The sequence below is a fragment of the Melospiza melodia genome, chromosome 9 (genome assembly GCF_035770615.1).
Source record: "Melospiza melodia melodia isolate bMelMel2 chromosome 9, bMelMel2.pri, whole genome shotgun sequence".
NCBI lineage: Eukaryota > Metazoa > Chordata > Aves > Passeriformes > Passerellidae > Melospiza > Melospiza melodia.
In genome coordinates, this window is record NC_086202.1 from 1,210,428 (window position 1) to 1,230,523 (window position 20,096).

At 49.3% G+C, this 20,096-nt stretch overlaps 1 protein-coding gene across 2 annotated transcripts; it reads left to right on the forward strand.

Annotated features, from left to right (window-relative positions):
• On the forward strand, nucleotides 1-6,726 carry C9H10orf143 (chromosome 9 C10orf143 homolog). 2 transcript variants are annotated; one of them, XR_010028684.1, is made up of 5 exons: nucleotides 1-75; nucleotides 2,250-2,390; nucleotides 2,969-3,034; nucleotides 3,702-3,901; nucleotides 6,617-6,726. XR_010028684.1 is itself a non-coding variant. In XM_063162968.1 (4 exons), exons 1-4 carry the CDS (start codon nucleotides 7-9, stop codon nucleotides 3,729-3,731), a joined length of 306 nt encoding a protein of 101 aa, XP_063019038.1. In that variant the 5' UTR covers nucleotides 1-6; the 3' UTR covers nucleotides 3,732-6,430. The 2 variants fall into 2 exon arrangements, 1 of the variants encoding a protein (XP_063019038.1); XM_063162968.1 differs by lacking the exon at nucleotides 6,617-6,726 and having other exon boundaries at nucleotides 3,702-6,430.
• The last annotated feature ends 13,370 nt before the right edge of the window (nucleotides 6,727-20,096 follow it).

Here is a 20,096-nt window from a genome sequence, read left to right on the forward strand (position 1 = left end):
GCCGCCATGGCCGCGGTGCCGCTGCGGGGCCGGCGTGCGGCGCTCGGGCCGGGGGCAGCGGGGGAGCCGGAATGCGTGAGTCGGGAACGGGGATGGGCAACGGGAAATGGGACCGGGTATCGGGCAGAGGCTGGGGCAGGGCCCGGTGCCCGTGCCGGTGCCGTCACCGCCCGGGCCGTGTCGCGCCTGTCGCGGGCGGTGCCGGCTCGGGAGCGGGCACGGCCGGGCCGGGGACTGAGCTCAACAGGCTTCGGCGTTTTGCTTTTTCTCCTGATTTTCCATTCTTTCTTTTGCCGCGTTTTCTCTTTACCTTTTTATTCCCCCCTCCTTTTTTTAATGTCTTTTTCCCCTTTCTTCCTTTTCCTTTTTTCTTTTTGAATTTCTTGGTTTTTCCTTTTTTCCTTTTGAATTTCTCGTTTTTCCTTTCTTCCTTTTCCTTTATTCCTTTTCAATTACTGTTTCTCCTTTTTCTTTCCCTTTTTTCTTTTTCCTTTTTTCTTTTCACTTATTTTCCGGTTCTTTTTTTTCTTTTTTTTTTTTTTTTTTTCCTTTCCCCCCCTTTGGGTTTTTTTTTCCTTTTTTTCTTCCCGGTACTTTTCCTTTTTTTCCCTTTTTTTTCTGATCCTTTTTTGTTTTTCCCTAACTTACTCCAGCTTTAAATTCTGTTTCTGTGCTTCAGTAGTCTGTTAGTTCTGTGCCAGCACACCCTCTTCCTGGAGGAAGAGATGGAATGTTGGGATTCCTTAAACAAAGTTTGGGGAAGAACATCCCAAGCGTGTGAGTGTCTCTCTGGAATTCAGGCCCTAAATCTGGGTCAGTTTGTAATTCCCGTGCTTGTGTTGATTTGCTGGGCAGTCCCAAGGAGCCCTGGGGTCCCTTTCCATGGGCGCTCTCAGGCCAGGGACGTTCTTCTGGAGTTTCCACTTTTGTGTGGATTTTCTGTGGTGTTTTCCGTGGATTTGCAGTTTAACCTGCCCAGTGCCAGCGTGCTGCTCAGAGCAGCATTTTGGGGAGCCCCTGGTTCTGCGAGGGGTCACAGGGCCCTGGGAGGGCTCAGCCCAGCCCTTGGGCTCTCAGGACAGCCCTGCACCCCTCAGTGCTGGGCACAGCTCAGGGCACAGCTCCGGGAGGAGGGAGGGCATGGAGGAGCACTGGGAAAAGGTGCCAGTGTTCAGGCAACACACAAATCCCCTCTCCAAGGGTGTTCCCATCACTGGGATCACTTCTCCTTCTGTTTCCTGGGTTTAATCACTCCTTCAGCACAATTCCTTGGATCAGCACCATGCCTAGTCCTGCTGGGGTGGAGGCTCAGAGATGCCTTTGCCAGGGATTGCATGAGACTGGGGCACAGAGGGGTGTGAGATGCAGAATTCCTACCAGGTACAGACTATCTGCTCTTTGTGGGGCACACAGAGAGGTGTGAGACACAGAATTCCTGCTCCCAGGGGCACAGAGGGGTGTGAGGTGCAGAATTCCTGCCAGGTACAGACTATCTGCTCTTTGTGGGGCACACAGAGAGGTGTGAGGTACAGAATTCCTACCAGGTACAGACTATCTGCTCTTTGTGGGGCACACAGAGAGGTGTGGCACACAGAATTCCTGCACCCAGAGGCACACTGAGAGGTGTGAGGTACAGAATTCCTGCTCTTTGTGGGGCACAGAGGGGTGTGACACACAGAATTCCTGCTCTTTGTGGGGCACACAGAGATGTGAGGTGCAGAATTCCTGCTCTTTGTGGGCACACAGAGGTGTGAGACACAGAATTCCTGCTCTTTGTGGGCACACAGAGGTGTGAGACACAGAATTCCTGCACCCAGGGGCACAGAGAGATGTGATGTACAGAATTCCTGCTCTTTTTGGGGCACAGAGGGGTGTGACACACAGAATTCCTGCCCCAGAGGCACACAGAGGTGTGAGGTGCAGAATTCCTGCTCTTTGTGGGGCACAGAGGGGTGTGACACACAGAATTCCTGCTCTTTGTGGGGCACACAGAGATGTGAGGTGCAGAATTCCTGCTCTTTTTGGGGCACACAGAGGTGTGAGACACAGAATTCCTGCTCTTTGTGGGCACACAGAGGTGTGAGACACAGAATTCCTGCTCTCCCAGCACGAGGGGCAGTGGGAACCCCAAACCTTGGGGCTCTCCCCTAGTGCCCCGTTGTTCCGGTGTGCTCCCCAGTGTTTGTGTGACCCCTGGGAGGCCCAGCCTGTGCTGCACAGAGCTGTCAGCGCTGCCTTTGCCATTGCAGAAGCGGCTGTGCAGGCTGCTGGACACCATCCCAGGGCAGGCTGCTGCCCAGCTCAGGGACTGTGCCATGGACCTGGATCCCAGGCAGAAACTCCTCCCTGACTCTGCTCCCTGGGCTGCAAAGGCAAAGCAGAATTCTGTGGTGAGTACCCACTGCCCATGGGTTGGCTACAAAATAATTTCTCAGGTACATTTTATCATAAAACTGCAAGTAATCGCCCTCTTTTTTCCCTTTCCTTTTCCCTTTCCTTTTCCCTTTCCTTTTCCCTTTCCTTTTCCCTTTCCTTTTCCCTTTCCTTTTCCCTTTCCTTTTCCCTTCCCTTTTCCCTTCCCTTTTCCCTTCCCTTTTCCCTTCCCTTTTCCCTTCCCTCTTCCCTTCCCTCTTCCCTTCCCTCTTCCCTTCCCTCTTCCCTTCCCTCTTCCCTTCCCTCTTCCCTTCCCTCTTCCCTTCCCTCTTCCCTTCCCTTTTCCCTTCCCTCTTCCCTTCCCTCTTCCCTTCCCTCTTCCCTTCCCTTTTCCCTTCCCTTTTCCCTTCCCTTTTCCCTTCCCTTTTCCCTTCCCTTTTCCCTTCCCTTTTCCCTTCCCTTTTCCCTTCCCTTTTCCCTTCCCTTTTCCCTTCCCTTTTCCCTTCCCTTTTCCCTTCCCTTTTCCCTTTTCCTTTTCCCTTTCCTTTTCCCTTCCCTTCATTTTGATGAATTTGTGTCTGTTTTTGTTCCTCAGGTTTTGGAAAACCATGGGAGCAAAGGCATTTCCCGACCCTGCCCAAGATGTGTCGCTGGAGAATCTGTAAGTGTGGGGCAAAAGTGACTGGGGCTTGTTCCCCATTAAAACATGAAGTTAATAACCTCCACAATTGCATTGCTGGGGAATAAAGTGTGGAAATTAAAAATAAAGGAGATGGATTTAGCATTTCAGCAGAGCACAAATTAATATTTCCAGCAGCAGTTGGAAAATCTGGAAATTCTCAACACATTTTTCAAATTCTCTCTGAAAAGCAGAATTTGGGAAGTAACTGAAAGAAACAATAACATATCACTTCCCCTACCCAGTTTTACTTGTCCTTGATTTACTGGATCATAACAAAATACTCAAGAATCTCATTCCATCTTCTTTTTTTTTTTTTTTTTTTGTAATTGGATATTTCCTTTCTGAGGAATAGATAAAGTATTGAAAATATTGCTCCTTCCAGAGCCAAAATGAGGAAATGCTGGATGTTCATAGCAAAACCTCTGATTTATGGAATTAAAGGCAAAGTTTCCATCAAAGTTTCCATCAGGAGCTGTGACTGAGCAGGCACTGATCGTGTTAGTTTATTTCCATTCATTTCTAGAGGAAAAAAAAGGGAATATTTGTGGTGGTGCTCAGCGATTTCAAATAAAATTTGAAAACGAAGAGCGAGGAAAAGCCTTTTTGCCGAGCTCCTGTGTAGTGACCTGAGGTTTTCTCATTGCAGGGCCACTTCAGTCACATCCTGGGCTCCTAGAACAGGAGAGGAGCAGCTCTGATTTCCTGCTGGGATCCCCAGGGTGCAGCTGCTCCTGGGCCCTGCCTGCCTCAGCATCCCTGCACCTGCCCCCCTGCCCAAAACCCTCTGCTCCTCAGGGAACTCAGAATTGCCCAGAAAGGACAAGGAAAGGATTATTCCGTGTTTAGGTAACTCAGAATTTGTCTAAAAAGGACAAGAAAATGATTGTTTCGTATTTCGGTAACTCAGTTTTTGTTTAAAAAGGACAATGAAAAGCTGATTTCATGTTTAGGTAGCTCAGAATTCATTTTAAAAGGACAAAAAAGGCAGATTTCATGTTTAGCTCAGAATTTGTTTTAAAAGGACAAGGAAAGGCAGATGTCATGTTTAGGTAGTGCAGAATTTGTCTAAAAAAACAAGGAAAGGCAGATGTCATGTTTAGATAACTTGGAATTTGTCTAAAAAAGACAAGAAAAGGCAGATTTTATGTTTAGGTAGTGCAGAATTTGTTTTAAAAGGAAAAGGAAAGGCTGATTTCATGTTTAGGTAACTTAAAATTTGTTTTAGAAGGACAAGAAAGGGCTAATTTAATGTTTTACATTGATTAAGTTGAGCTGGCTGTGGGCCCAGGCTTCACCTGGGGCTGGGCCAGAGCTTGTGTTGATTCCAAAGGTTTTCCCAACAGCCCTGACCCCCTTGGAAAAGCTCTTTTGGAAAATCCTCCTTGTGCAGGGCCGCAGGCAGCAATGGGAGGACACAAATTTTCATTTTTAAGTGGCTTTGCAGCTGTGAAGTCCAGGAAAATCCCATTGAAGCTTCCCTTTAAATCCCAAAAAAAATCTGTTTTAAAAGGCTTGACCTCGTCACCCAGCAGGCTTTTACTGGCACAAATCTGAGGACAGGTTAATTAACCTCTGAAAGGTTAATTTTGGGGTTATCAGATTGCAAAATCCTCAGGCAAAGGTTTTTTGCAGTCCTTGAATCCTTCCCATGTTGTGTGTGGAGTTGGAGTCAGCACTGAGTTGAGATATTCTCATTAAATAAATTAATATCACATAAATACTGAGCTACACGAGGTTATAAATCTAAAAGCAGACCTGCACTTAATTAGCATTCAGATTTTGGTTTAAAAAATAAGTTTCCTCCAAGCCAATAAAAATTTTAGTTAAATTAAGAATAAATACTTTCAAGTTAGTATTTACATACTTGATCTGGGGGTCAGAATTTGTAGGGAATTCATTTTTACATCCCCCACTTTTGTCTTTTAAAAATCCTGGTAATCAAAGCAGTATTTTAAAAAACAAAGTGGATAAACAGCAGTTTCTATGCAGCAAAAGCTGAAATATCTGATTAAATGTAAAGGGCTAAAAGGGTTTAGTTCCTCCAAAATCACTCAAAGCCTCAGGTGTGACAAGTCATGATTAGGACTGGTCAAAAATTGGTCAAATATGGTCAAAATTTCAGGTGTTCAAAGAGGGGAATACCAAAACTGGACTCAGAGTCTGTGATGGAAGAGTTTCCTGCCAGAATACATCAGGCAAAAGTATGGGCTCAAGTTTGAAACACAGGGAGAACGTGGATTATCAAAGCAAAAAGTGGTTTTGCCTGAAATAACTCCCGTTTTATCGTGTTCAGGAGTTCACAGATACCTGTGTCAACATTTCCTCTGTTTGCTTTACACTTGGATCTGGGGTGAAACCAAGAGCCAGCTGGTTCCTTTCTGGTTTTCCTTCTGCTCCTGCTGGGGTTTGTGGCAAGAATTTAAAATCCTTTTAAATTCTCCTGCTTTTCCAGCATTTGTTGGAAGTGTCATGGTGAATCCTAGGGCTGGCTGCAGCAGAATTTTAATGGGATTTTTGTGGAACTCTTATTTTATAACCAGAATATGGATGCATATTCAGTGCAGGTCTGCTTTTAGATTTATTTCCTCACGTGTTACATGAGCAACTCAGTATTTGTGTGCTGCTCATTTATTTAATGAGGATTTCCCATTGTTTGTGGCAGGAATTTAAAATCCTTGTTTGGCATTTAAAATGCCAATGTTTGTGGCAAAAATTTCAAAATTTTTACTATATTTTGACTAAATATAGTCAACATTTCACACCTGAAACTTTGACTATATTTACCCAATTTTCGACCAGTCCTAATCATTACTTGTCACACTTGAGTGATTTGGCAGGAACTAAACCCTTTCAGCCCTTTACATTTCCTCTCAGATGTGATTCCTGGCTCCCTGTTTTCCAGCAGGGCAAGGAGTGCTTATTTTTAAATCAGTCGGCAAATTGGAGTTTAATTTGGAGTCTGCTCCACGGAAGGCTTTTAATGGTGATACTTTTTTAAATAGATGTGTTTGTAATTTATTTTGGGATTTTCCAGGATCATTAAGCTGGCACAGGCTGGGGCAGTGAATATTCCTTTAAAGCAGATTTGTGTCAAATCTGCAGTGGAACCACAGAGTTATTTTTGTATGCCTTGTAGGACTCTGAAATTTTGTTTTCATGATGAAAAAATATATATAAATTTTCTATTTCCTGCTGCTGTGGTTTGTACAAAGAATAACCAGTGATGCTTTATTTACCTTTAAATAGAGAGAAAGGCCCCTGGCCTGTTTTTAATTCAGGTTTAAAGGATCTAATTCTTATTTTTAACTTTATATTTTGTAAATTGTTCCTTACAAAAGCAGAAGCATTAAACACCACTTTGGCTGCAGCATAAAATTGTCTGGTTGTGTCATTCCACGAGTGATTTCTGAGGAATAAAGGTAAATAAAACCTCAGATGAGGAGAATAAATATATTATCATGAGAATAATAAGAATTAGGAGAATAAATATATTATTTATGTCATGTAAAATCTTTGTAGCAGGTTTAGGTGCTGACTTCATTAATTTGATGGTAATTACAGGTCCACTTGGCATCTTGACTGCCAAAAGAAGATGGAAAATCAAAATATTGGGATAAGTGGGGTTTAAAGGCAACCTGGATTTGACAAGCCAAGACTTGAAATAAATACAGTTAATATATTTAAATATATATATATAGAGTTTTATATATATATATATATATATATATATATATATATAGTTAACTGTGTCTATATATATATACACAGTTAATATATTTATTTTTGTTTATTTTAGATGTTATAATTTATTGAATAGATTTCAAATCCATGGTGTTTATGTCTAAATTAGTTGCTGGGGACAGCAGGATTCCTCAGCCATTCCTCTCCCCTCCTGAGCTGTTCCCAGCTCTCCTCAAGGAAGCAAAAGAAGCAGCGGCCGCAATGTTTAAAAACAGAAAAATAAAAAATGCCAGGAAGAAGCAACAGTCACAGAATTGCTCAGGTTGGAAAAGCTCTGAGCCCATCAAATCCAACCCTTCCCAGCCCTGCCAAGGCCACCACTGTCCATGTCCCCAAGTTCCACCTGCACAGGGCTGTTAAACCCTCCAGGGATGGGCACTCCATTCCCCCAAGATCCGTCCTGAACCTCCCCTGGCACAGCTTGAGGCTGTTTATTGTCACAGAATTCCAGCCTGGTTTGGGTTGGAAGGACCTCAAAGTTCATCTTTTTCCACCCCAGCCATGGCAGGGACACCTCCCACTGTCCCAGGTGCTCCCAGCCCCAGTGTCCAGCCTGGCCTTGGGCACTGCCAGGGATCCAGGGGCAGCCCCAGCTGCTCTGGGCACCTGTGCCAGGGCTGCCCACCCTGCCAGGGAACAATTCCCAATTCCCAATATCCCATCTGAATGTACCCGTTGTTAGCTTGAAGCCATTCCATGGGTCCTGTCCCTCCATTCCTGTCCCCAGCCCCTGTCCAGCCTGTCCCAAGCCTGGAGAAGCCGTGCCTGGCTCTGATGTCCCAAACTCTGCTCCTGACCCCCCAAAGCAGCTCCTGCCCTGCTTCTCCACCCCACGGGTACCAGCACAACCTCCATGGGCACATCCTCCATCCCTGGGGCTCTTCCCTCCCCTGAGGATGGGCAGGATGGGCTGCCAGGGCCTCCCTCCTGGTGCTGCAGGCCCTGTGTTTGGGTGTTTTGGTGGTGTGATTATGGTGTTGTTCCTGCCACGATCCCGAAATCGCCGCGTGATATTTGCTTGCAACACAGGGTGTCATTCATGAGTTATACATAAATGGCAGCTTTACATATTTAAAAGGAACATGGACTGCTTCATATCTGAAGTATGGTTCCCAGGGGAGAACACCACCATTTGATCTATTTTTGATTAAAATGTAAAAATTAAAAATTAAATCAAATGGTAGTCAAATTCCTCGGGGAAAACATACTTCAGTTATGAAGTATTCCCCACAGTAACCTTGAGAATCTTACAGCTGTATTGTCTCATCTGTAGGTGGTCTTTTTATGTCTCACATAATTAAAATGAATTGCTGGTGGAGAACCCCTACTACTGCATACAGATTTATGAACCTGGAGGCACCTCCAGTGCCAGACAAACAGGGACAGCCCCGCTCCCTCTGCAGCTGTGCCGTGCCCAGGCAGCCCCTGGAGCCTGGGATTTGCTGGAAATCTGGGACTGGGGAGCAGAGATCCTTCCCTGAATGCAGAGGGGATAAAGCCAGGGGAGAGCAGGGGCTGGGGAAGGAGGGGACAGCACCCCTGAGGTGGGACAGTGTGGGAGCATCGGGGGTAGGACGGTCATGAGAGATCTCTGAGGCCAGGGCTGGGATTTGGGGTTTACTGCAGAGGGCCTGGTGCAGGGCCCTGCTGGGATTTGGGGTTTATTGCACAGGGCCTGGGTGCAGGGCCCTGCTGGGATTTGGGGTTCATTGCACAGGGCCTGGGTGCAGGGCCCTGCTGGGATTTGGGGTTTATTGCAAAGCGCCCTGCTGGGATTTGGGGTTCATTGCACAGGGCCTGGGTGCAGGGCCCTGCTGGGATTTGGGGTTCATTGCACAGGGCCTGGGTGCAGGGCCCTGCTGGGATTTGGGGTTCATTGCACAGGGCCTGGGTGCAGGGCCCTGCTGGGATTTGGGGTTCATTGCACAGGGCCTGGGTGCAGGGCCCTGCTGGGAGCTGCAGCCACAGCTCAGAGCAGGCCTGAGAGAAGAGAGGGGTAGAGAGGATGAGAGGGTGAGAGACTAAAAGCATAAGAGTGAAGTTCCCATTCCAATACCATAAATCTTCTTCTGTGCTGAATGTTCTGATTCTCACTAACCAGTCTAGTACAAGATACAAATCCTATAGCATTTCCATACAGCCCATAAGAATCACTACATTACCATACTGTGTTACATTTTAAACCCTAAAAACTCCTCTTTGGGCCCTTCTGCCAAGCTGCAGGGTCTGCTCTGACCCTTGGATCTGTCGGCAAGCAGAGGGTGTTGTTCCATCAAAAGGGGATCACCTTCAGCTGGCCACACCATTGTTTTCCAGTTGTTCAGTAACTGAGGGATCTCAAAGCTTGCTTTCATTTCAATCTCACTTATAGTTTCCATATTCTCAAAATCTTTTGCCAGGCAATCATATTGATAAGGCTTTCCTGTTTCATCTTCCCCAACAGGACAGGACCTCCCAGAGCCCTGGGCCCACCCTGTCACTGCCCCATCCCCACCATGTCCTACAACACCAGCCCAGAGCTCTGAGTGCCACCTGCAGGGATGGGCACTGCAACGCTCCCTGGGCAGTTCCTGAGCCCTCTTTCCATGGGGAAATTCCTGCTGTGCCCACCCAGCTCCTCAGGGATTCTGCAGCCCCTTCCCAGCTCCATTCCCCGCCCTGGCCATGCTCCAGCCCCTCCATGGCTCTCCAGCCAGAGCTGGACTGAGCCCTTGAGGTCCCTGTGGTGGCACAGGGTGACAATCTCTGCCCTGGCCCTGCTGCCACAGGACTCAGCGTTTCAAATACCTGAGGAACCCTTGCTGTACTAAGCAATGGCTAAATGTCACCAGAACACAGTTGTGAAATTGGATTTCCCAGGAAAATGTGCTCTACACAATCTAATGCAACTTATTTCTAGCAAGCTGCTTTATCAGGCTGCCTTGGAATATGGGAATGTATATTTGATAAGATTAGAGAATTGTGGGGATCAGGAAAAATAAGACTCTAGACTTTGCATTCCCATTTTCACCCAGCTGAAGGACAAACATGTCATTTATTTTGTGTTTGCTTGTGATTCTCATGGTCCTGCTAATGTACCCACAGCAGTGGCTTGTGACTGTGCATCCTGCTCAAGCTGTGACTAAAACTTCCCTAACAACATTTCCGTAAAAGAGAAGGGTATGGAAGCGAAATGCTGGGATTTACAGAGAAAACAAAACAATCCTGACAATAAAAGTATCAAGTGGAAGAGTTCCACGGAGCCTTGCAGAAACATTTTGTTATAAGCAGCAGGAGTGTTCAAATTTCAGTGTAATACTTGAAAGGAAATGTCTCTGATCTTTGAGTTTCTTTGGAGAGGGGAGGTTTTAATGTATAATCAGACTAAAATCCTCCTGTAATTGCACAGTGAGAGGGCTCTGAAGTTTGGGGAAGGCTCAGATGGAACACAGACCTACAGCAGCAGCCAGGGTTTTCCTCATCTCTGGAGGATTCCAGGCCTGTGGCATCAGCCTGAGGTGTCCCCAGGTGCAGATGCCACCTGGAACCTCTCCCCAGCAGCTGTGCTGTCACCTGTGCTGGCCACTGATGGCTCTGAGCAGGCACCGTGGTCACTGATTTGTGACGTGCTCACAGGGGTCCCAGGATGAGGGCAGAGATGAGGATCTGACTCCATGTTTCACAAGGCTGATTTATTATTTTATGATATATATTATATTAAAACTATACTAAAGGAATAGAAGAAAGGATTTCATCAGAAGGCTGGCTAAGAATACAATAGCAAAGAATGATCACAAAGGTTTCACAAAGGGCTGCAGGGGCAGCCCAGTTTGTGAAAACTCAGCACTGGGAAATTGCTGCACCCAGGAATGGGCAGTGGGGCTCAATAAAGCTCTGCTGGGTGAGAGGCTGGCCTGAAAGGAGCAGAGCAATGAGCTCATACAGGGGCAATCGTTCAGGGCAGTGCCACAAACACAGTACCAGAGTGGAAAGGAATCACTGTTTCCATGGGTTTATGCTGAAAATAAAAATGTCTGGTTTTACCGTCACTACATCCTCAGCAATTCAAGTGTAGCAAAGTCTGAACCTGAAGGGAAAGCCAGATAGCAGAAGCTCTGTGGAATTTGTGGCCTTCAGCTCAAGGAGGGCAGGGATGGATGGGATTTTGGGCAGGAATTGTTCCCTGGCAGGGTGGGCAGCCCTGGCACAGGTGCCCAGAGCAGCTGTGGCTGCCCCTGCATCCCTGGCAGTGCCCAAGGCCAGGCTGGACATTGGGGCTGGAGCACCTGGGACAGTGGGAGGTGTCCCTGCCATGGCTGGGGTGGAAGGGGATGAGCTTTGAGGTCCTTCCAACCCAAACCAGGCTGGAATTGCAGGAATTTCAGACTCACTGGGCCCAAGAAGAGGATCTGTGTGGAGCTCCCCTCACCCTGTGGTTGGGACTGACTCAAACACAAAACTTGGGTTCCTTCTACAGTAACAGTGGCAGGTAAAGGGAGCTCCGTGGCTTTTCAGGTTCTGAAGAGCAGATGATTCAACAGCAGGATGAATAAATAATGAAGGAAAGTGAGATTATAAATTGTACTTCCTCATTTGAAAGGCCTCGTCTCCCGATCCATCATTATAAATGCGTTACAAACTCCGGGTCATTTACAAAATAATAGAATGCTTTAAGATTACCCTTAGCTTTATGTAAATGTAACTTTAATATTCTATCTTCATTAATTATCTAATCTTGGGAGCAAATAAACTCCTGACACAATTCTGTAGCTATTTTGCCAGCAGGATTTCCTTTGAAGTCGGCGGTGGTTGTAAGAGGAAGTGGATGACAGGACTGAGCCTCACCAGCCCTTTTGGAAGAAAAGGAACTTACACAGTAGCTGAAAATCCAGACTTCCTATGGGCACAGAGCTATTCCTGCACTGCCACACGTTCATTAGTGCCAGAAAAGTGGCACTTTATTCCCGCTGCTCCTGTTCCAGAAGCAGGGAAAGGGTTTGCTCCCACCTCCTCCCCGTCCTGCTCTCCTCCCTTGGCTCCCAGCGCAGAGCCTGGCCCTGAACGAAGACCCAGTGGGCTCAGGGAGCTGCAGCTGGACCTGGTGTGTCTCTGTAGCTCTGTTTTCCCTCCAAAGCAGCTTTGCACCTCATCCCTTTGGCAGGTGGGGCTGGGTAAGCTCTGCGGAGCAGCGTGAGCATCACCAACGATGTCACACAATCCCAGGGTGGTTTGACTGGAAAAGGACCTCAAATCCCACCCAGTGCCACCCCTGCCATGGCAGGGACACCTCCCACTGTCCCAGGCTGTCCAAGCCCTGTTCCTCAGGCCCTGGGTGCCAGCCTGGGCCCAGGGAAGCCTGTGCTGCCCCCATTTGTACCCCTCAGTGTCCCATCCCCGTGGTAATGCAGCCTGCCTGTTTTCCACCTTCGTTTGAGTTTCACCCAGCTCCATGCATATAAATGCTCATATTAAAAGGAATTCATTAATAACTTACATTTAGTTTCTTGAGAGCAGCAAGAGCAACATCAGTGCACGGGATAGGAGAGTGCTGGGTTCCGAATCCCCACCCGGCCCAGGCAGCAGCAGGGCTGGTACTGCTCCCCCCAGAGCTCCTCAACTGAGACACAAAATCCAGGTGTGAGCTTGGCATTCCTCAGCCCCAGAGCTGCTCTGTGCAAGGGAGGGATGGATATTGCAGGCTATCACTGTCGTCAATAATCCCATCCATGCCTGTCGATTATTTCACTAATTACCTCTCCTAAAAAGACTGCTGAGCATGATAACAAACGTGGCTTTGTTTTGATTGTCTGTTTTCCTGGCCAGTAGCAGGTGCCTGAATTCCTTGACTTTGTTTAACAATATAAATAATATTCTCTGTGCTTTCCCAATGCCTGGAGCTGACCCTGGGAATACAAACTGAATACAAAACCTGATAAACTCATCTGCAAACTGCTCAAAGTTCACAAATTAAACCCCATTTGCATACAAAAAACTCATTGAAAAGAACATTGAGGGCCAGATTCTGTTCTTTTGGTTTCCAACGGGTTCCAGGCTTATTCCTGGGCTGGTTTCTGGGCTGGTTCCCAGGCTGGTTCCCAGCTGGTTCCAGGCTGGATCATGGGCTGGTTCCAGGGCTGGTTCCAGGGATGGTTCCCGGGCTGGTTCCAGGCTGGTTCCCGGGCTGGGTCCCATTCTAGTTCCCATTCTGGTTCCCCAGCTGGTTCCAGGCTGGATCTCAGCTGATTCCCGGGTTTGTTCCAGGCTGGTTTCTGGGCTGGTTCCCATTCTAGTTCCCATTCTGATTCCCGGGCTGGTTCCCTGTTTGTTCCAGGCTGGTTCCCAGCCGTTGCTCCACAGGCAGTAACTCATCACTGCCACCACAGGAAGGAGCTCCAGCACTGCTCGTGGAGCATCGCTCAGCCCTGTGTCTGCCTGGGCTCACATCTGCCCGTGCTGCTCCCTGTGCTCCACACCTGCTGATACCTTCAGTTCCAGCCCTGCTATTCCAGGTTCTGCCCTGCCCCAGGGTGCCCCTGCACCCCACACCCAGTGCCAGCAGCTGTGCCCACTGCCCAGCACACACAGCAATCCTTTCCTGCACCCCACACCCAGTGCCAGCAGCTGTGCCCACTGCCCAGCACACACAGCAATCCTTTCCTGCACCCCACACCCAGTGCCAGCAGCTGTGCCCACCGCCCAGCACACACAGCAATCCTTTCCTGCACCCCACACCCAGTGCCAGCAGCTGTGCCCACTGCCCAGCACACACAGCAATCCTTTCCTGCACCCCACACCCAGTGCCAGCAGCTGTGCCCACAGCCCAGCACACACAGCAATCCTTTCCAGCCCCAGAACCAAGGACAGCGCTGCAGCTTCAGCCCCAAAAGTGCCCAGAGCAGCCTGGGAGGGTGGGACTGCATCCCTGGAGCGGGGATTGGGCACTGAACCCAGCGTGGAAATGGAGCAGAACTGACCAAAGTTTGAGAGATCCTGAGCCGGGGCCCAGCTGGGCTGGAGCCGCTGCCCAATAATTCCTGTGAGGGAATTGTTTCCTTTTAATAAATCCCTGTTTTATTCTTTAACTCTGTACAGCCTCTGCTCCAGGGAGCTCTCAGGTATCACCTTCTTCTGAGCATCTCATTCCCACAGGGCTGAGGTCCTGCAGAGAGCTGGGCCCCCTCCTGTCCCCACAGAGAGGGGATGGACAGAATGGATGGGACGGATGGGAAGGGATGGGATGGACAGGATGGAGAGGATGGACAGGCTGGATGGGATGGACAGGATGGAGAGGATGGACAGGATGGAGAGGGTGGACAGGATGGAGAGGATGGATGGGATGGATGGGATGGACAGGATGGATGGGATGGACAGGATGGATGGGATGGACAGGATGGACAGGATGGATGGGATGGACAGGATGGACAGGATGGATGGGATGGACAGGATGCAGCTCAGGGCTGCAGAACCTTGCCTGCTCCAAGCCTCCCTCCCAGGCTGCCTGTGAGTGCCCCAGTGTGTCTCACGGCAGGATTTGCAATTCTGAGCCAGCCTGAAGAAGACATAAAGTTCTGTTTTATCAGCAGGGAGAGCTCCCAGCGTAACCTTTGCAGCAGCAGCAGATCAGCTCAGGTATTGATCGACCCTTCAGAAGGCTGAGGGTGCTCCTGACACAGCTCCATCCTCACCTGGGGTGTGCCAGGTGCATAAACTCTGGTTCACAGAACAACCAGGCTGGAGAGTCCTCCAGGATCATCCAGCCCAGCCCCAACACCCCAACTAAACCCTGGCACCCAGTGCCACATCCAGGCATTGGTAAACCCTGGCACCCAGTGCCACATCCAGGCTTCGTTAAACACACCCAGGGATGGTGACCCCACCACCTCCCTGGGCAGAACATTCCAGAACTTTGTCACCCCTTGAGAGGATGTCCAGGCTGGCACAGGGATCCCCAGGGCTGGAAGGGACCTTAAATCCCACCCAGAGCCACCCCTGCCATGCCCAGGGCACCTTCCCTGTCCCGGGTTCTCCCAGCCCTGTCCCAGCTGGATTTGGACACTGCCTTTGCCCACAGGTGTGAGAGGGTGAGATTTGCTGATTTACAAAGCAGAAGGTCAGGGGAGCTCCTGGGAGGCTTCTGGGGCTGCTAGGTGGCTCAGGGACCCCCATCCCTTCCCAAATCCCCCACCCTGGGCACACCTGAGTGCTCCCAGAGGCTGCCCCAGCCTCCGGTCCTGCTGTCAAAGCTATTTAAACATCTTTTCTCATGTCTGTGTTGAAGAAAAAGTATTATCTCCAGGAAAAAGTGTCCCTGGCTGCCTCCCAGTCACCTCCTGCCTGATACCAGGAGTTACAGAGCACAGGCAACAGGAAAAGAGTAAAAATACAGCAGATAAGTGGGCTTTGTACACAAATTAAATTAAATTAAAGTATGTTCACAAAATACACAAGTGGAAACCACGTGGTCTTTGGCCCTAATGTGTTGCACAGAGAATTTTTGGTCCCAGGACATCCCCAAAGGGGACAGAACTTTATTTAGGCAACTCAAAAGGCCCAAATGCAAAGCAAATTTAAAAACCAATTACTTAAGCCAACATTTCTCACTTTTTTCCTCTTTTTTTTTCAATTTAAATCATGATTAAAAGCAGCTCCTTGGCTGATTTCAGTCAAACCACCCAGTCTCTCTCCCAGTCTCTCTCTTAAATAAGAAACAGCAAATCATCAATAACCCATCTGTGTCACAGCTGAGGAGCAGCCCCATGGGGCAGGAGCTCCCTCTCTCTCCTGTGGCAATCCCTGGGTTCTGAGGGATGAGGAGCCCAGAGGAAACCCCAAAAAGGAGTTTGTCCCCCCAGGTGTGTGCCAAGAGCCAGAAGGGAGGGCAGGGTGCTGAGCAGGCATTTCCACTCCCCAAAAAGAGCCCAAATCACCCTTGAGAGGCACAGGCAGCAATTCCATTGCACAAAAATTGAGGATGGGTGTAGGGGAGAGCAGGGTTAGGAGTGTTATTGTGTTCAGTGATGGGATTTTGGTCCATGCAGTTATTAGGGCAGATAGCTTTAGGACTCTGGTTGTGTTTAGGGTGAGGAAAACGCTTGCAGTTATTATAGATTATAGGTAGAAGTTGAGCAGGGTGAGTTTAGGGCTGTAGATGATCATGACTGCTCTTCAGCCTAGGTGGGAGATGGAAGAAAAAGCTGGGATTTTTCAGATTTGTGTTTGGTTGAGTCCTATCCATCCTCTCAGGGCTGCTGAGAGCATAGCCAGGATAGTTAGGAGTGTGAGGTTTCACAAAATATCTTGGTTTGGAAGGACAGGAGTCTGCTAAGGAAGGCAGGAGCCTCCCCTGAAATGGAGAATGTAAACCCTCCCCACCCCTCCCAGTTGCTGTAAATTTTAAATTAAGGGGCTCTCAGGCAAAAATATGGGAGCAGGAAATAACAGTTCTTTAATAGGGAAAGGAAACAAAATAAAGGATAAAATAACCAATGCAGTACATTAGAACAGCACTGCCAGAGTCAGAACCCAACCTGACACCCTGTGGGTCAGGGTGTTGGCGGCAGTCCCATTGGAATTGTGGCTGCAGTGTCAGGGGTGGTTCTGTTGGAGCAGGGATCCTATAGAAGGATGTGTTCTTCCTCTGAAGATCCAGTGGAAGGAGAGGCAGCTGCTGTTCCTCTGGGAATCCCGTGGAGAAGCTGTGCTGGTGTCTCAAAACCTCTGGATTATATCTGGGCAGCAATGCTTGGCTCCTCCCTCTGGATTATATCCGGGTAGCAATGCTTGGCTCCTCCCCCTGGATTATATCTGGGCAGCAATGCTTGGCTCCTCCCCCTGGATTATATCTGGGCAGCAATGCTTGGCTCCTCCCTCTGGATTATATCTGGGCAGCAATGCTTGGCTCCTCCCCCTGGATTATATCTGGGAAGCAATGCTTGGCTCCTCCCCCTGGATTATATCTGGGTAGCAATGCTTGGCTCCTCCCTCTGGATTATATCTGGGCAGCAATGCTTGGCTGCTCCCTCTGGATTATATCTGGGCAGCAATGCTTGGCTCCTCCCCCTGGATTATATCCGGGTAGCAATGCTTGGCTCCTCCCCCTGGATTATATCCGGGTAGCAATGCTTGGCTCCTCCCTCTGGATTATATCCGGGCAGCAATGCTTGGCTCCTCCCCCTGGGCTCGCATCTCCCAATGGGATGCTGCAGTTCTTATCAGCCATGCAGGGACATTCAATAGCTGTTATCAGCAATGTCCCCTCCCGAGGGAGGTGTGAATGTGGTCACTCAGAGAGAGATAAGGCAAACTGCCCACTTGACAAAGGCAATCTGCCATACAGATGGTGATTGAAAACACCTTGCATGGCGATCTTCAACACAAAATTTCACAAAAATTCCTGAGGGTGCCAGCCCTGCTTTGGGAAAACCCACCCAGGATGGGGACCCTGCACCTGCAGAGCGTGGCAGCCAGCAGGTCAGGCAATAATTTAGGGAAACCCCTCTGAGATCACGGAGCCCAAGCATTCCCAGCGGGGCCAGGATGATGAAAGGAGCAGGGAAGGGCCTGTCAGGCAGAGGAGGAAGAGCGGGGAGCCCCGGGAGGCAGGCTGGGGGTGCCGGGGCTGGCTCGGAGCCGTTCCCCACGGCTGGGGAATTCCCTGCCGGCTGCAGCTCCCCGCTTGTCTAATTGTCCTTGATGGATTTGCCGTCCCCCAGGAGCGCCAGGCAGACCTCGCAGCTCCAGATGTCTGAATATTATGCAGGAAGCTGGTAAACAAATTCCTCCTATTTTTCCTGCTAGCAATTAGGAACGTAGGAAGAACACATTGCTGAGCAGGCGAGGGATGCACGGCAGATATTTCATATGCATTTATAGCCACTTAACGCCTCTGGAAGGGTGATAAACACCGACTATTGTAAATCTGTTTGATCGACCCTTGTTGCTACAAAATCCGGGAAAACTCAAAATAAGGGGAAAAAACAAAACAACCAAATGTTGAAATAAGAGTTACAATTGGGATAAATTAGTGGTTACAACTCCTTCCATATTAACTATCAAGCACTTGGGTGACAGAGCAGCTCTGCCACTTCCCCCTAGCAGCTTTTTTAGGCGATTTCAACTTTTTGCCCCAATTTCAGCAGGGGAGCAGGTCCCTGCCTGGCTCCTGTGCCTCCCCTCTCCGTTCATTTCTCTGCCTGCTCCTGCAATCCTGCCCTGGGAGGGATGGCTTAGGTGGCTTCAGGAGCCTTTGCCAGCATTAATTGTTATCATTTTAGAGCCCCACAGGGTGCAGACTTGGAAAAGGAGAATTTGTTCAAAAGACTGGGAGGGAAATTAAAAAATTCAGCGCCATGGCCGTGCAAAACCAGCCCAGGGACAGAGCTGGGAAAGCTGGACAGGGAATTACAGAGCTGGGAAAGCTGGACAGGAATTACAGAGCTGGGAAAGCTGGACAGGGAATTGCAGGGCTGGGAAACCTGGACAGGGAATTGCAGGGCTGGGAAAGCTGGACAGGGAATTGCAGGGCTGGGAAAGCTGGAGAGGGAATTGCAGGGCTGCAGCTCACAGGGGGAATGGAGGGATGATGCTCCTGGAAAGCACAAGCCACACAGCCACGTGCTGGAATTCTACAAGCTGCAGAAATTTGGGAGCAATTAGATGCATTTTGTGGTGAAAGGGAGCTTTATCCAGCCCAGCTGCTCTGAAGTTATCAGTGCCGTGGTGTTCTCTGGGAGAATTAAGGTTGTCTCTGTTTCAAACCAAGAACTGAGCTGAGATCTCTTTTCATGGCTAGAAAGTCCCAATAACAGCTGTGCCGGGGTGGGTTTCCCATCCTTTTAGGCTGGATTTTGGTCTGAGGACAGATAAATGGCTCTGAAGTAGAGGGAAAACCTCCAGGGAGATGGAGGCAGTTCCTCCTCTGCAGCTTCAGGGTGTTCAGTGTTCCCCAGGCCTGTCTGAGGTCCCAAGGCTCTGGCTGAGCATCCCCAGAGCCAGCAGAGCCCCTGTCCCTGCTGCCCAGCCCACCAGGGACCCTGGGCACCCCCTCTGAGCTGCTGCCCAGCCCCAGGGGCACCTGTGCAGGTGGGACCCCCATGCCCACCTGGCCCAGCACCCCAAAAGTGCCAGGGCCCCCCATGCCAGGAACTGCAGAGGGCCTGCAGGGCCCTGCTGGCCATGGTGCCATCACCCTCATCACCTCAGGGCAACTGAGCTGCTCACTGAATCACTCTGTGCCCTGCTTTTGTGCATCTTTGCTCTCAAAACTAAAGATATTCTCCTTTCTGACACTTCTGGGCACTGCCCTGCCCAAGAAGGGGTCCCAAATCCAGGTGCAAGAGGCAAGGCTGCTGCTGCACCAGCTCCTGGCCCCTTTGTGAGGGGTTAGCCATCCTTTAGCCATCATTTAGCCACCCTTTATCCATCCTTCATCCATCCTTCATCCATCCTTCGTCCATCCTTCATCCATCCTTCATCCATCCTTCATCCATCCTTTACCCATTCTTTATCCATCCTTTACCCATCCTTTCCCCATCCTTTCTCAATTCTTTGTCCCAAGCCCAGGGCAGTGTTAAGGACAGCCAGGGCTCCCAGGCACAGCCCAAAGGCAGGTGCTGCACTTTGCAAAGCATCATTTTCACCCCATTTTACATTTTTTTCTCCCAAACGAAGGTGCTGGTGAGGCCCAAGCTGGCCCAGAGCATTCTGGCCTGGCTGTGTTTGTTTTGGAGCCTGGCAGGAAGGCTGTGGTGCCACCTCTGCTTAGGGAAAGGGTGAGGAAACCCGAGCCTGGCCTTTTCAAGCCTTCTCAAGTGAAGGTTAAAATAGCCCTGGGCCCAGAGCAGCTGAGATGCTCCTGTCAGACCAGAGCTGGGGGAGCAGCACGAGGATGGAGCCATGGTGTGACCGTGCTCACAGGGTCCCAGGATGAGGGAAGAGACGAGGATCTGACTCCATGTTTCACAAGGCTGATTTATTATTTTATGATATGTATTACATTAAAACTATACTAAAAGAATAGAAGAAAGGATTTCATCAGAAGGCTGGCTAAGAATAGAATAGCAAAGAATGATCACAAAGGCAGTTGTCTCAGACTCTCTGTCCGAGCCAGCTGACTGTGATTGGCCATTAATCAGAAACAACCCCATGAGCCCAATCCCAGATGCACCTGTTGCATCCCACAGCAGCAGATAACCATTGTTTGCATTTTGTTCCTGAGGCCTCGCAGCTTCTCAGGAGGAAAACTCCTAAGGAAAGGATTTTCCATAAAAGGTGTCTGTGACAGCCACTGAGCCAAATGATGTCTCCATCCCACAGCACCCCC